Below are 15,959 nucleotides of genomic sequence, written 5' to 3' on the forward strand. Positions count from 1 at the left end.
CAGCAACCAAATGATGATGCAAGAAAATAGCTGTTCAAAAAGACTTTGATTTCATTTTGTGATCTGTGTTAAACTGCCTCATTTTCAGTGCAGGTGACCCCTCCTCCCCAGGAGACAAGAATGGAAAGTGGAGGTCTTTTGTGAAATCTCAGCCTCCCCCAAGGCCCCAGGGAAACGCTACACAGTTCTGAGAGTTGACAGGAATCCTGGCAAAGACTAAGGTGGGTGGGAGGCAGTGACAAGTGGGTCGGCAGACACCAGTCAGGAAGCTGGGGGTGGGAGAACCCCGTCCTCGGTCCTGCTCAGCTTCGGGGCTGCCATGTGCGTGATGGTGAAGGGAAGTTTCCCCCCAACCTTGAAGCACCCCTTAGCTGGGCATGGCTTTGATTCTGCTCAGGTGAGAGAGGATCAGGAAGCTGTTGTGAGCTGGCTGCTTCAGAGGGTGCTGCTGCTGGTGCCCCGGAGTCCAACGCCACGGACAAACTGCTCCAGCAGGCCACCGATGGCACCAGAGGGACTGGGGGCTGCTGCGCGGAGCCCCACTGTGCTGCTATACGCAGCCAAGAAGGCTGAGCGCACCTCCTGTAGCCGGGTCTCCCGTTCACTCAGGGCTGTAAGTCTGTGGGGAGGGAGGGAAAGAGAGAATTAATGCATTATCCAGGGGCAGGATCCATCATCCTCATCCTTACACCCCACTGCCTGTCCTTCTGCATTCGGCAGTACAAGGCCAGCACCTGCCCCTGGCCATGCTGCCTTGTGGTTCAGGCCCCTGAACCACCCGTGAAATGGTCAGTCCTGTTCCCATCTTAAACTCTCCCTCAGGCTGCTGTTCCTACCTGGAGAGGCCAGAGCCCTCACCTTTAGTCACTGCAGTCCCCACGGAAACGTCTAGGAAGGGGCTGGCTTTTCCAGCAGGATTTCCGTTCTGATTCTATCTGCTTTTCCTTTCTTGGCCTCTACAGGCACTTACCACAAGTCAAGAAGGGTAACAAAAAGTGTGAATTTCACATGAGGTTATCTGATAACCTGAAGGGTCATTCATAGAAAAGGGCTGAGGTACCAACCACACACAACCTCTGGACTCAAAGTTATAAAGTCTAGGGGCAGGAGGGATGCAATTAGGGAAAAAGTCACAGACCTACATGAGATGAGCCCTCATGTTCCTATCCACCTAAGCACCAAGACCAGCCTTGAACACCAACTCCCTCCAAAATTTCCCCTAAGAGACCAATGCCTGGGTAATTCCTCCTGTGAATCTGTCAGAAGCGGCAGCAATATCCCCAATTCCCAAGCCCAAATGACTTGTACCTGGGGCCTGGGGAGCCCATGGAAGTGTGAGGATAAATGACAGTCCAGGGCTTAAGTATGGAGACAGCAGACCCAGGAAAAGCAGACTGGTGGGAGTGGGGGCTGTGTATGTGTGCGTGTGCGACAGAGAGAGGAATACCAGCAATAGCAGAAGTAGCAGCAGGTTCTAGGGCGAAGAAAAGTCAAATAACTGTAGCGGCAGCACAAAGAAATGAGGCTGATCCTGGACTCCTGCAATACCATGAACAACTCCCAAGTCTCTCTTGGCATGTGGGGGAGATTCGTGGCCCTAGATCTTCTTTACTTCCTAATTAGTTTTCACATAGGCTGGAGACCATGTGTGCCTCTTTAGCTTTCCCTTAGAGCATATAACCAGGAGAAATTCAGATTAGTAGTTCATATTCACAGGGACTATCTGAAGGTCCGTATGTGTGCATTCTCACTGCCCCTATTTTGGGATGCAGAAAGGGGAAAGATCACAACCTCTTTTAGAAACAAGATACCTGGAGCCCAGAGAGGATATGTGATCCGCTTCAGGACACAAGGTGGGCAGAGCTACTACAGTGTCATTCCCTCTCAAGACAGGAGCTAGTAGGCTCATAGCAGTCAAGGGTTCAACCCCAAGACAGAACTTGTAAACCTAACAGCTGGGATTTGGATTCGATTTCTCTCAGACACCAAAGCCAAAGCACCGAACCCACATACTATGTGATCTCCCCAGTTATCAACCCTGAGCCCATGCCCACCCTGCAATCTCAGAGGCCATGGGATCATGGAGAACCTAGCCCTCCTCTGGGAACCACCCAGAACCTGAGGAATGGCTAGGGGCACAGAGAACTACCTAAGGCATTAATTACAGGATCCAGGGCTGAAGCTGCCCATTTCAGTGGATAATGCCAGGTAAGTGAGGGTGCTATTATGCAGGGGCAGAGATGTCAGCTTCCTCCAGCTCCTAGGCTCTTTGGCTTCAATAGCAAGAGCCTACGGAAACACGAAGAGAACTATGTCTTTAATTTTTCTAAGAGATCTTATTTCTGGCTTAAGGGAGTGGCTATAGAGAAAGCTGTGCCAAGCCCTAGAGGCCTTTGAAGTCCTTGGGCTACTCCTGAGCTGCAGGGCCAGGGCTTGTGAGGACCATCCGGGAATCCCAAGGTCTGGCCCCTGCCTGCCCTAGGCAGAATCCGTCTCAGCTCCCAAAGGCAACCTGCCTCCAACCTGTCAGTAGTGGAGGGTATGAGCTGATCCTGAAGGTGGTGACGACCACCCAGCACCTGAAGTTCATTCAGCCCATGTCGGGGGCAGTAGTGGGCAGGGAGTTGAAGGCTGTCAGGCAGCCACAGTCAGATCCTGCTCCCCAGGCCAGCGGAGGCTCCCTGCCATCTGACATCCGTGAAACAGCAGAGCAGGAAGGGGGCAGGGCAGCCTGAGAGGCAGCTGCTCAAGTAGATGCACTGCTTGAGTTGGAGGCCCAGTACTGGAGCCTTGGAGGGAGAGGAGTTTATAGGCGTGGGCTTTAGTATTCCCGTCCAATTTTCTTTCCTGACCAAAGGCAAAAGCAGATGACCAAAGGGGGCAGGGAACAGCAAGGAACCCTGGGTTCCGCTTGGGAGCACAGCCCTTGGGCTAACCCAGCTCCATTCTGGCTCTGTCTCCACCATACACCTACCTTCACTACCCCACTGTTCCGCTTTCAAAGGATTCTCATGTCAGGCAAAGCCTTGGACCGAAATAGCATCCTCTATAGTTAGAGTCCAGCCAGCTTTCCCTAAGGATGTGCCCCAAGACATCCATGGATGGGTTTCAGAGGCCGGGGAGAGTGAACACATTCCAGCACCCTTCCTGAGCAGCCCATCAGCCCCCTTCACACCTCAGGGTGCAGGACCAGTGAGGTATACTTAGCGGAGACATTCAGGAGGGGCAGGGAGCCCAGGCCAGCTCCCTTAGGCCAGCTGCTACCTCATTCCTGCCAGCACTTGACTGCTTGCCAGCTTCTCACCCAGGCAGGGGAAGGGGCATCCTGTCTTCTCAAGCAAGACACTTACAGACAATTGTTAGGGAGCTCATCCGGGAAGCTGAAAGGGAGAGAGGAGTCTGTGTGCAGGACAGCCCGTTCCTGAATACTGCCACAGCCTGTTACCATCTGCCAGCTGCCAAAGTCTGTGGAGAGAGAGGATCCGGGCAGGGGATGGTCCACTGATCTGGGGCAAAGAGGAGAGAGAGGGGAGATGATGTAGTCAGTCATATGCCTGACAGGGGAGGTCCTGGAAGAGTCGGGGTCGGGGTAGGGCTATGGTGGCCCTGGGACCTGGCCACAGGGGCCTACTGGAAGAGCATCTGTAGAGTCAACTTTTGCACTTTCTCCCAAAGTGCAAAAACTGCTGCACAGCTTATGACCAAGAAAAAAGAGTCAAGACCATAAGAGAGGATTAGCTGTGAGGACAATACTTCATGCAAAGATTTACAGGAGCAAAAGAACAAGAGCAAAGCATGGTGACAAAGGTGAGCAAGCAACCAAAGCCGGGGATCAGGGCGTGCCTGCTCTGCCTGACAAAACTAGTAAAATCTCAACAGCACCACAAGGAGGGGAGCAAGACTGAACGCTCCAGGAGCCAAGATCACCTTACTCTCCTGGCATGAAGACTGGCAGGATGGGCAATGCAGAGCCCAGGGTCACTGAGGTCCTATCAAAGAGATGAGAGAACGAGTCTCCTGGGGATGGTGGATGTGGTGACCTAGATTGAAAAGGAGGGTGACGGGTGCCCTGAGCCCCACCCTCTTCCTCTGCAATGCCTTCCAGGAGCCAAAGTTTGTATTCACAAGCATCAACCCAGCAAACTCACTGTATGCCCAGAGGGGAGGGATGAATCCGGCAGCCAACTTGACAGCTTCATCAGACCTTTTTCAAATAGAGGTTTGCATGGTGTGGGGAAAGCAAAGCTGCACTGGGAATGTACCACTGCCACCAGCTCCCCACTCACAGCCAAGCCTTCTCTGCTGTCTCTGGACAGTGGCCTAGCCAGTGGGGGTGGGGGAGGAGGGGAGGAGCTGGGAAAACATCAAACAAGGCCCTTCCATCAGCAACACCAGGTCCCTGTACCCAGAGGTGTATCATCTTTGATGCCTGACCCTTTATCCTTTAATTCAAGAACAGCAGCAGGTGTTCCTGAGGGACCCAGAAACAGAGCAGAAGCATGAATCGTGGTATAGGGGGTGGGGAACTGACAAATGAACTGACCTTGGCCCACCAGCTGGCTGGTGTCAAGGGCTCCTAGACTGAGGTGACAGTCCCCTTGGGTCCCCAGGCCAGCTTTATCCACAAGCAGTGGCCAAACTGAGTGCAGCTCTGGCCAGCGCTACATCTCTGCTGATCCTAAACCGTCTCTATCTTAGAGGCAGGGAAATGGCAGCCCGGGCAAGGGAAGACGCTTGCCCAAGGATCCACCACAGTTAGTGAGTGCAAGAAGAGATTTTTATTTTTTAGAGCCAAGCTTGATTACAGATTTGCCATACAACAGAATCACCTTGAGACCAGGGAAAACAGATGGCTGTCCACATTAACGCTGCCATGATGGAATCTCCTGCAACACAGCGACTTGCCATATTCCTTGCTCCTGGCCTACCCCGAAGGTGTGTGACAACAGGGCGTGGATGAGGACAGGATGGGCCGCCTGGCGGAAGCCCTGGCGATGACAGAGCAGGCTCCCTTCTTCCCAGGCAGAGATGCTTGGTGGCCAGATGCTCTATCTTTGGTGATCCTTAACTGTTTATAAATCAAACAGCTGACTACACGTAAGAGCAAGCTGCAGGCCAGTGTGGGGCCGGTCCTGTGTCTTCTCTGGGTCATGCTGGGGTCTCATGTTGGTGCAACCCCTCTTGAGGTCAGTCTGGCTCCATAAACCTCATCTATTGCTCCAAGTTTAAGATGGACATTCTTTTCCAGTTTTTGGGAAAACAATCGTTAAACAGCAAAGTGTTGAGGGAATGAAAGTAATGTGAAGTACAGGCGGCTGGGGAGGATGAGGGACTTCTAGAACAGGGAACATGGGGGTTTCCATGTTCCTAACCCCACTCCCCAGGGCTATCAGAGACTCACATTTCCAATGGGAAAAAGACCAGCCAGGTAGAATGTGGTTACAGACAGGTTCCCAGCAAGGGCTCCTGGTCTTCTAGGCTGCGTTCCCTGTACTTGCCCTGTCCAGCAGGCAGCAGCACCAGGCAAGAGCCATGCTTGAAGCAGTCAGGGGACAGCTGTGGCATGAAGTAGACAGCATAAATAGCAACAGGACGCTTGATCCCAGGGGTCACAAAGTTATCTCAGCAAGCAGCCAACCATCTTCTGCATCTTTTTCAAGAGTTGAGTACACAGGCTCCAAATGAACCTTTCTATCTGAGGCTTTTGTCAAAGAAAGGGTTGCAAAGTAACATAACCACTGAGTTCCTGGGTTTGAGAGCAAGGAGCTGTACAAAGCACAGAGGTGCTGGTAAGTGCCAATTTAAATTAGCTGGCGAGAGGGGACACCCTAAAGATGACAGGAAACAGTCACCAGAAGGAAGAAACTGCACCTGCCAAGTGAAAGGAGGGAAAACCTTCAAGTTAGCCCCAGTGCACAGGTAACGCAAGCAGCTTTAATAAGCCCCATGCCCTTCTTCCCTACACCTGAACTCAAGTACACATACAGCATCCACCTCCACCCATCTACCTACAGGACTGGAGGGGACATTGGGCCAAGCCATCCTTAAACTGGAAAATGGTCGAGCTGACAGTGCTTCCAAGGTCACCTCACTTAAACCCAAACTTATGAAGACAAAGATCACTGTTCCTACTTTAATGATGGGATGAAAAAATGAGCTCAGAAGGGAAGTGTTCGACCTCAGTGACAGCTAGGACAAGATTTATCAGATTTGAAAGATCATCAAGTTTCCCCCAGCCTGGACTTCAAACATTGCTCTGTGTGTCTGTGTGTGTGAACCAGGGACCTCTGCATTCATGCAGCAGCCCAAGGAAAAGTTTTTTGAGGCTCCAAGTTTTCTCTTATCCATCTCAGTCTCAAGCTGGTAATGCCTTAATGCTCCTCATCACTCATCCCTGGTCTGGACCTGTAGCCCCAAGTGCTGCTGCTGCTAAGTCGCTTCAGTCGTGTCCGACTCTGTGTGACAGATGGCAGCCCACCAGGCTCCCCCGTCCCCGGGATTCTCCAGGCAAGAATACTGGAGTGGGTTGCCATTTCCTTCTCCAATGCATGAAAGTGAAAAGTGAAAGTGAAGTCGATCAGTCGCGCCCGACTCTTAGCGACCCCATGGACTGCAGCCCACCAGGCTCCTCCGTCCATGGGATTTGCCAGACAAGAGTACTGGAGTGGGGTGCCATTGCCTTCTCCAATGCATGAAAGTGAAGTCGATCAGTCGCGCCCGACTCTTAGCGACCCCATGGACTGCAGCCCACCAGGCTCCTCCGTCCATGGGATTTGCCAGGCAAGAGTACTGGAGTGGGGTGCCATTGCCTTCTCCGTAGCCCCAAGTGAGAACCCATCAAACATGGGACAGGAACCCTATGTGTCATAGAAAGCAACCTGGTTTTCCTGCCTCATTAAACACAGCCCGGGACACAGCACATGGCTTGTAACAACAAGTAGTCAGTAGGTGGGGAAAGGTGGGGGAGGAGCGGCTATCTGGGCAGCAGAGTTGGTGCCTATGTTGTCACTCAGCTATTCAACCAGGCTGCTGGATGTCCCTCAGACAAGTTCATCTGTTCTTCAGGCGGCTTGGCCTCCAGCTGGGCTCAGCGATAGCATCCTCCCACTCCAGGCATGTACAATGTTAGAAATCCCCAGCCCCCAAGATGTCTGACCCTGGAGCAGAGACCAAGACCATACGGAGAGGGGCACCTTACTGACCAGGCCTCAGGGAGGTGTCCTGCCTCTTCCCAGCCCAGCCCTGCAGATGATGAGAGATTTAACAGTGGTCCAGAAACACAACTCAGAAGCTACTGTAGTGACAACTCTAAGGACACAAAAAGGCCACCAGTCTTGCCAGGGGTATGGGGTTGGAACTTTAAGAATCAGCACCCCACAGAACCTTCTTTCTAACCCGACACCTATTTCTTAACTTTGGACAAAGCTCCCCCAATTTTTTTGCCAGATGCTGCTGCTGCTAAGTTGCTTCAGTCACGTCCGACTCTGTGCGACCCCATAGACAGCAGCCCACCAGGCTCCCCTGTCCCTGGGATTCTCCAGGCAAGAACACTGGAGTGGGTTGCCATTGCCTTCTCCAATGCATGAAAGTGAAAAGTGAAAGTGAACTTGCTCAGTCGCGCCCGACTCTTAGCAACCCCATGGACTGCAGCCCACCAGGCTCCTCCATCCATGGGATTTTCCAGGCGACAGTCCTGGAGTGGGGTGCCATTGCTTTCTTTGCCAGCAGTCCTACCTTAAACGAGATATGCTAATATGGACATGGTGGGGGGTGGGTGGGGAGGAGAGGGTGGGATGAACTGAGAGAGTAACACTGAAACACAGACATTACCATATGTAAAATAGGTAGCTAGTGGCAAGCTGCTGTATCACACAGGGAGCTCAGCCCAGTGTACACTTATGGCTGATTCACACATGGTAGTATGGGAGAAACCAACACAACACTGTAATTATCCTCCAATTAAAAATTAAAAAAAAAAAGAGATACACTCGTAGAATTTAGGACTCTGCAGCATATGAAACCCAGAGAATTCATATTATTAGGGGAATTCTGGCTGTCACACATAGCTTTCCACACAGTTCCTCCTGCTGCATTAAAAAGCTGATTGGTTATTGTTTCCTAAGAGTAGCAGGAAAGCTAATGACAGAATCCCTCAGGCACTTTAAGATAAGAAGGACTAAATTAATTTTAATGTTAATGGAGATACATAATTATAATTAGAATGCTCTAAATCAGAATCTCGTCTTTCAAAACCCCTGGCAAACAAGCATCCAATCTGGAACCCTGTCTCCTAGCCAGCCTGTAGCCAGTCCAGCCTGGCTACAAGCAAGTACTGCCAGAACAGCCCAGCAGAGCCATCAGAAACCACACAGCAGTCTACCCCATGCCTCTCCAAGGCCTTGTGCCCCATTTTGGTTCAGTGATTCCAGCCTCCTCCACCAGGCCCCAGCTCACACAGTCCCAAGTTCAGAAGGACACTCCCAATCCTCCTCAGCCTTCTGACCATCCTGGACCAGCCATAGCATTTGAGCCCAGTGCAGGTGGAAAACCACCGGGGAGACAGAGGGAAATGATCACAAAATTGGAATGAATGTCAGGAAGAAGAAAATGATTAAGAGCTAAGGTGAGTGGTGGGGTGCTGCCTCAGTAGGGAGCCCTAACAATTGGACACTTAAGACCAGGAGGACCCAGGAGACTAGGGGAATCTTCTGGTTTCCTTCCCAGTTGTCCAGCAATGTTGCACAGGCAGAAAAGGAGGGATGGTGAACAGGAGCTCCAGCCCGCAAGAGTGAGGGTCACGCGGTGCCACGGCAGCCCCACAGCAGCCCTGAGGAAAGCTGACATGGACATGGGGCAGCACCAAGGATGTGCGTGAGCACAGCTAGGGGGCTTATCTGCTGGGTGACACCTCTGCTCAGCTGCCTCCACCAACCCGTGGGGACAGAGGGGTTGTGGCCTTTGCTTACCAGACTCAGCTACAGCACTGGCAGACATGGCAGTGCTCGGAATTGAAGGGCTCACCTTCAAGTGACCCCTCTGGACAGTGCAGCTCCTACTCGCCTAGAGCTGACCCGCTCAGCCTGCGAGGGGAGGGCGCTCTTCCCCACTTTCCTCCATTGCCTGTCTTTGCCCAGAAAGGGAAAACCAGAGGATGGCGAAGGAAGATTTTCCAAAGTTTCAGGTCTTTCCTTATATAATAAGTTTGCCACCTTTGGGCTCAGTTTCCTCTTTGGTAACATGTCCGCTACAAGGAGACCTGAAATTCTGGAAAATCTGACAGAGCTGGGCTTGAATCTGGAGTGGACTTCAACACTTATGATCTTTCTGCTAAAGGTCTTTTCTCCCTGGCATTTGTTAAGGACCTCTTCAGTCACACACTGCTTTGTTCTTTCCAGAAGGACTAGACATTCTCAAGGCTTTAGAAAACAAAAATAAATCACAGGATTTCTTCCCTGGCTGTATGACTTGGAAGGTATGAGGTCAGTGAGGAAATCCTTTCCCCAAATGCCAGGCCATCCCTCAATCCTAAACCTGCCCAGTGCTCAGCTTTAATCTCACCAGAGAAACATGATTTCTGCAGCACATTCCAGGCCCAGCTGTCCGTCCTAGCTGAGTTGCTCTCCTGCCGGGTGTACAGTCTTGTGAGGTTTACCCCAGCCACACACATCTAGCCTGACTCCCTACTAGCCATTCTCTTCCATGCCCCACCAATTCAGACAAGGAATGGGAGAACCAGAAGCAACTCCAGAGGATCCAGCTCCATCTCTTTAATCAGAATGTGGCATTCTCAGGGGCTGAGACCTGAGGCAGCAGGTGGTGGCAGCCCCGACTCCCTGCCCATCACATCACAACTGCTCCACCTTCTCGAGTCCACATCGGCCAGCGTTCCAGGAAGGAGGGCTCTCAGACTGCTCTGTGAACCTGCTTTCACTCTGTACCTCCAAACAGTGGGTGAGCCTGCAAGTCTGTTGATCCCCTCTGGTCTCCTGGATATACCACCTACCAGGCCGCATGCCCTGGAATCCCAAGCTCCAGTCTTATCAAGAGGGAAGGACTTTGGAGCTCCTCACCTGGGCTTGGGGACCTCCAGGGGACTGCTACCCATCCTGAAAAAGTTGTCAGAATGGTTCGAGGACGAGGAGCTGGAGGACTTGGCTTCTACCAGTCCCTGGTGGGGAGGCAGGCGGTCCTCGGAGGGCTGTGGCCGGTTCCAGAGCATGCTCTGTGGAGAGGAGGAGTGGCTCTTCCTCCTGTGGTGGGAAGACAGGGCTGCTGGTGAAGGGCCACCTCAGGCCCACCCTCTGCTCACCTGAGCTGAGTCTCTGGGTCCAGTTTTTACTTCCACCAGAAAAATGCCACATGGGAGTGGGCACACTCACCACTCCCCTGGGCTTGGCTATAGGCAGCGAGAGCTGGGTCTTCACAGATGGACTATGGCGTTCAAACACACTGACCTACTGGCCTCAGTGCACATGCTGGGCAACAGATTCTGAACTAACAGTTTTAAGGACTGCCCCTCCCTCCAAGTGTTGTACAAAATCTCGAGCCCTTTGTCCAGGGAGAAAAGTCATCTGATTCTCAAACGAGCTGACCCTCAAACAAGCTCCCGATCCGCAACCATCATTTCGTACTCAGTACTTTTTTCTTTTTCTAAGCTTGGCCCCACCTCCCTGGCAATCGATACAAGGGAGTGCCCCCATGAAGTCCCTTTAATACCCTCCCCTCACCCCACCCTGTCTGCCCAGCCCTGCAGCTTCTTCCTTTGTCCCACAGGGAGCACTGGCCCTTGATGCTCTTGGGCCAGCATGGCAGCATCCCTCCCCAACCAGATGGCTGGCCTCTGAGGCCCAGTAGAGACAGCAGGGCAGGTAGCTGAGCTCTTAGGCCTACTGTTGGGGCCCCTTTGTTCCTGGGGCTCCCTGGAGCTGGAGCCCTGGCTCCCAGCTGTTAGCAAGCTCAGTTCCAGCCTGGCCCTCACCAAGCTGCCTGAGTCTGTGCTCCTGCAGGGACCAGCTCCACGGTCTCATAGGTGAAGCTCCCGGCGGCTCCTGGGGAGCTCTCCATGACTAGAGAGAAGTCACTGCCAAGGCTGGTGGTGCTGCCACGGTCCTTCCGCCCTGAAAAGAGGCCAGGACCATCAGTCAGCATATTATCTTCTCCTATGAGCGATTCCCCACCTCTTCTACACCATACAAATGGAGAGAGAAGTTTCTAGAACAAACAATCTCTATGTGGTCCATACTCAGAAAGATGCACAGAGGAAGTCTGCCGGGGCCCATGACTCACTCAGCATGCAGATATCTTCCACAGTGAAGCCTGCATCCCGAGCTGGCAAACTCTTCCTCCTATAAACAGAAGCCAGAACAGTGAGCTCCAGATTGGACTGGGGGTATCCTTTGTCTCCCACTATGCTGCCCACCTGGAAAAGAAGCTCCAACTCAGTGGAAACTCATGGAGACAGGTCCTACCTAGCCTGTTGCAAAAGGCCAAGGCCCACTTCAGGGAGGCCAGCAAAGCCTGCTTCCTGCCCGTCAGCATGGTCCCTCAGAGGTCAAGTCTGGCTCAACACATTAGGGGCCTGGATTTGGAAGGTGAGGGAACACGGCACAGACACCAATCCTCACAGGAGCCCTAAAGCATCACTCGGCCAAGACCCCTATGTGTGCCAAACTGGGAGCAGGCTGCTCTGTGGTGGGGGGCTGCACAGACATACCTCTGTAGCAACTCAGGGAGGAGAACTTTGGCCTTGGAGGTGGTGGCAAGGGCAGTTTGGGGGTCTCCCCATCCCTTCCCTCTAGCAATGTGCCCTGCACCCCTAGTCACAAGATGAGCCTCTTCACCCTCTGCTGCTGCTGCTGCTGCTGCTGCTAAGTCGCTTCAGTCATGTCGGACTCTGTGCGACCCCATAGACCGCAGCCCACCAGGCTTTCCCGTCCCTGGGATTCTTCAGGCAAGAACACTGGAGTGGGTTGCCATTTCCTTCTCCAATGCATGAAAGTGAAAAGTGAAAGTGAAGTCGCTCAGTCGTGTCTGACCCTTAGCATGGACTGCAGCCTACCAGGCTCCTCTGTCCATGGGATTTTCCAGGCAAGAGTACTGGAGTGGGGTGCCATTTCACCCTCTGGTCCTCTCCAATTACCCCTATCTGCCCTCAGAGGGAAGGCAGGGACGGAAGGCCAGCCTGCCCAACATGCAGGGAGGCAGGGTGGGGAGAAGACATCAAGCGAGACCACCTGCCCTAGCACGGCCCCTCCCAGTGCACCTGCCTTCCAGCAAGAGCAGGTCTCTCCTTACCTCTGTGTCTTCAGAGCAGAGAACTCTTCAGAGATGATATGCTTCAAAAAATTGAAGCAGAAGAAAAAAATCTAAGAAACAGACCAAAAAGCAGCACATATGAGAAGATAGTCTTCCCCAGGGAGAAGGATCTAAGTGGCTAGACTCCCAGGAGAGGGCAGCCAGTGACCCTGGTCACCTCTGCCAGACAGCAGCCCCACTCTGGGACCCTGTCAGATATTCTGGTGTGGAAGCAGAATGGGTGCCAGAGAGGGCGTAGCAGTTCAGGCAGGCATGCCGGGGCTGGGCAAGGAAGGAAAGGACTATGTTTCCTTCCTGAGAACGCACGAGGGTAAGCCAGGGATGTTTCAAACCATCTTCAAGTTCCATACATGTGTTCTCAAGCTACTGAAAAGGATGAAGATAACAGCCACTTCTTCCTCTCAGTCTTTCCTGAGAACACCATGGAGAGAGGGTCACAGGGAAGGACAGCTGGGAGAGAGAGGATCTGGAGGCAAGACACAGCAGGAACACCACAGAAGGGTAAGGAATCAGATTTCGTACGGGAAATACCCAGAAACAGTGTGGTTCAGGCCCACAGACTGCACTGCTCAGAGATCAGGGTCAGTATGAAGTCTGAGACAGGCCAAGGCAAGGGGAGGCCCTGAATTCTGGCCCCACATCCACATCCTCGTCTCTGTGGGCAAACGCTCTTTCCTTCCAGCCAGCACCCATGTCCATCGGGCCTCTGCGAAGTGCACACGATGCTCTGTCTCTGCAGTGATTCTGAAAGGTGTGGTCCATCCACCCCTCACTTGGGAGAAACACCTACAGAGTATCCCAGAGCCTGGTAAGATTTCCTCAAAAAGAGGAGGGAGAGCGCCAAGGTCAGTTCAGTTTGAAAACTTGGTTACAAAATTCCTTTTTTTTTGGCTTGTGGGATTTTAGTTCCCTGACCAAGGATTGAACCTGGGCCCTCAGCAATGAAGGCATGGAGTTCTGAACACAGAGTTCTAACCACTGGACTGCCAGGGAATTCCCTGTTAGATAAAATGAAACAGATGTCTTCATTACAGACTTTTCAGATTTTAATATGCTAATATGCTCGGAGAATCTCAAAAGCAAAGGAAGGGTACAGAATGCTGTTTAACAGGTCCTAGCCTTTTGCATATTTTTAAAGTATCGGTATCTTGAGTGTGTGAAGTGGGAGGGAGAGAAGGGGGGGCTAAGAGAAAAGCCCACCTTCTGCCCGCCCTCCTGGCTGAGGAGACCCTCTTGTTTATACTGAGACATGGCCAGGGTTTGAATCCAGAACCCACTGGGCTCAGCTGCATCTCCCGCCCAGTCTCTGAGGTGAAACCTGGCCTGCCTCGGGGGGTGGGGGACAGCATGGCGGTGGGCGGGCAGTAGGTCCTGGGGCATCAGCACCTGGCAAGTCTCAAAACGAGAGGCTGCAAAGGGACTGTGTGTGCAGCTTTCCGTGCCAAAGTCACCGCCTCTGACAGAGTTCACGGAGGCCTCTGAGGAACAGGCTTATGAGCTCTGCAGTTCTGGCAGATGCGATAAGTGCTCAGACGAGATTTGCAAGGGGAGAGGAGCAGCTGAGAGGGAGGAACAAAAGAAGAAGGCATAAGATAAGATCCCAGAAAGAGGCAGCCTCAGGAAGGGAGGAGGATGCTTCAGGAAAATGGGGGATGGGGGTGTGGAGAAAGAGACAGCACTGCGTGCAACTCCCACGCTGGGCATCTGGACTCGTTCTCCTTGTGAGGCGGCAGGATGGACACCAGGAGACTCAAGGTTAATCACACTTTCCAAGACCACCCAGGTATAAGTGGCATGACTAGGGTTCACACTTAAGTCTGACTCTAAGTCTGCGTGTAGGGAAAACAGGCTGAAAAAAGAGTAACAAGGCGAAGGCTACAAAAAGGATGCTGTATGGACAGGGCAGAGAGGAGGAAGGAGGGACAGTGCCCAGACAGGAAGGGGCCCCAGGGCCCCTGACTTGGCCTGGGCTGGTGGTGAGGGGCAGGCAGGCCTCTGCCTGCACGGACGGCCCTAGGGCTTGAAGTCGCCAAGTGGGTGTGATGAGGACAGAGGACAGGGAAGAGCTTCTGGGTTTCAGCTGTAAGGGTGAGGGGCACAGGAACGACTTGTGAATTGCTTCCAAAGCTGAGTGCAGAAAACAAGGTCAGCCATAAAAAGGATGGCAGAGAAAGAGGGGAGGAGGACTGACACAGGAAAGTCACAGGTAAGTGTCCTTCCTAAGAGAGCAGGGGACTAAGGTGCAGTGCGGGGGCTGCTGGGCTGGATTTCTTCCTGCCACGCTGCCCAGCCCCAGCACACACCAGGCAAAGAACTGCCCCAAAGTGTGGATGCCAAACCGACCGTCATCCTGTCCCTCTTGGGAGTACAGGAGCCAGAGCTTGCGGAGCCCTGACACGTGCTCGCCGACTGTGAGCAGTACCCACCTCCTCTCCCTTGCTGAGTCGATCTACCAACATGTGCCTGAAACAAGAAGGCAAGGAAGTCAAAGCTAGCAGTGCGCAGGCAGGAGAACGGGGAGAGCCCATGGCACCGGCCCCACAGCCTCGGGGGGCCTGACCAGCGCCTCCTGTCTTCCCAAGGGGGTGGGACTGTCTTCACCTTCAACCCTGTCACAGGAGCCCCCACACCCACGCACACACTTGGTTCTGAGGCACTGCCCCCACCCCACGGCCTGCTGTCCGTCCCCCGAAGGCTCACCCAAAGAGGAACCAGTCGTAGGCCACTGTGAGGTAGAGGATCTCAGCGGGCTTCAGGGACGTGTGGATGAGCCCGTCCTGGAAGAGACGTGTCCAGATCAGAGAGAGAGGCCCCCTCCTGGCCTCAGGGGCTGAACCACACCCATAGAACCCCAACAACCAGGCTGCCCCATAGCCCAGGAACAGGGTCAAACTTTACAACTTCTGCTCTGGACACCTGAGGTCCCTCATGCCAAATCCTCTCTGCTTCTGGAGACAGGCTCAGAGCTCCCCAAGGGTAGACCCTGGAAGGGCCTCTGAAGGCTCCCTGACCCCCAGCCCAGCCCATGTGTACTCACAGCCCACAAGGAAAGGCGCAGGAGAGAGATGAAGAGGGGGGTCCGGTCCCAGCCTGAGATACAGTGTACCAGCAGCCCGCTGTCGTCTACGCAGCAACACAGGACAGGTGGCCCAGGAGAAAAGCAAACACAGGCTGATGAGAAGGGGATGTGCTACCACCCAGGTCTAGGGTGAGATCCAGGCTACCCCAGAACCACAGTCTAGCTCCAGGGGCAGGCAGGGGATGTCCCACCCAGCCCGCCACAGTTTTAAGGATGGGCACTTGACCCAAATGGAGACAATGAGTGTGAGCTCTGGGACAGAGACTGTGTCTCTCTTCTGGAGGACTTAAGGTGGCAGGAGACATTTCAGACTGCCGGTTTTGAGCTAACTAAACAGTGGATATGAGACAAGGAGAGACAGTTTCTGCTATTTGTCTCCTGGCTCTGCTCTTGGGCCTTCTTGGTTATATTGTTCAAGCAAGTGCAACCTCACATAAGTCCTAACTGATAAGGAGCAATCAGAGTCAGACTGCCCCAGGACACTGCGCGTCATGGGCTTATTCAACCAAAAGTCAAACCAGCTGGAGCACCATCCAGAGAAGAGGCCTGCCATGGGCTTGTGTGT

The 15,959-nt window shown here is 53.2% G+C and overlaps 1 protein-coding gene and 1 long non-coding RNA gene across 6 annotated transcripts in view; both read right to left on the minus strand.

Moving 5' to 3' along the window:
• Positions 1-27: 27 nt before the first annotated feature.
• Positions 28-15,959, minus strand: part of MTMR14 (myotubularin related protein 14) — a 44,745-nt gene continuing 28,813 nt past the window's right edge. For 2 of the 5 annotated variants that reach the window (XM_061396299.1, XM_061396303.1), the window contains 9 exons: positions 15,353-15,438; positions 15,016-15,092; positions 14,742-14,778; positions 12,295-12,365; positions 11,287-11,345; positions 10,979-11,117; positions 10,071-10,250; positions 3,351-3,506; positions 28-619 (listed from right to left, as the gene is read on the minus strand). In XM_061396299.1, the coding sequence (XP_061252283.1) occupies positions 436-619; positions 3,351-3,506; positions 10,071-10,250; positions 10,979-11,117; positions 11,287-11,345; positions 12,295-12,365; positions 14,742-14,778; positions 15,016-15,092; positions 15,353-15,438 (989 nt within the window). In that variant the 3' untranslated portion in view covers positions 28-435. Of the gene's footprint in view, positions 620-3,350; positions 3,507-4,755; positions 5,872-10,070; positions 10,251-10,978; positions 11,118-11,286; positions 11,346-12,294; positions 12,366-14,741; positions 14,779-15,015; positions 15,093-15,352; positions 15,439-15,959 lie in introns of those variants that run through there. The other 3 variants (XM_061396301.1, XM_061396300.1, XM_061396302.1) reach the window with 3 other exon arrangements.
• LOC133235164 (uncharacterized) lies at positions 9,753-10,064 on the minus strand. The gene is made up of 2 exons (XR_009732454.1): positions 9,947-10,064; positions 9,753-9,911 (listed from the first exon to the last, which is right to left on the minus strand). It is a non-coding gene; the product is annotated as an uncharacterized LOC133235164 (long non-coding RNA).

The sequence above is a fragment of the Bos javanicus genome, chromosome 22 (genome assembly GCF_032452875.1).
Source record: "Bos javanicus breed banteng chromosome 22, ARS-OSU_banteng_1.0, whole genome shotgun sequence".
In the NCBI taxonomy this organism is placed as follows: domain Eukaryota; kingdom Metazoa; phylum Chordata; class Mammalia; order Artiodactyla; family Bovidae; genus Bos; species Bos javanicus.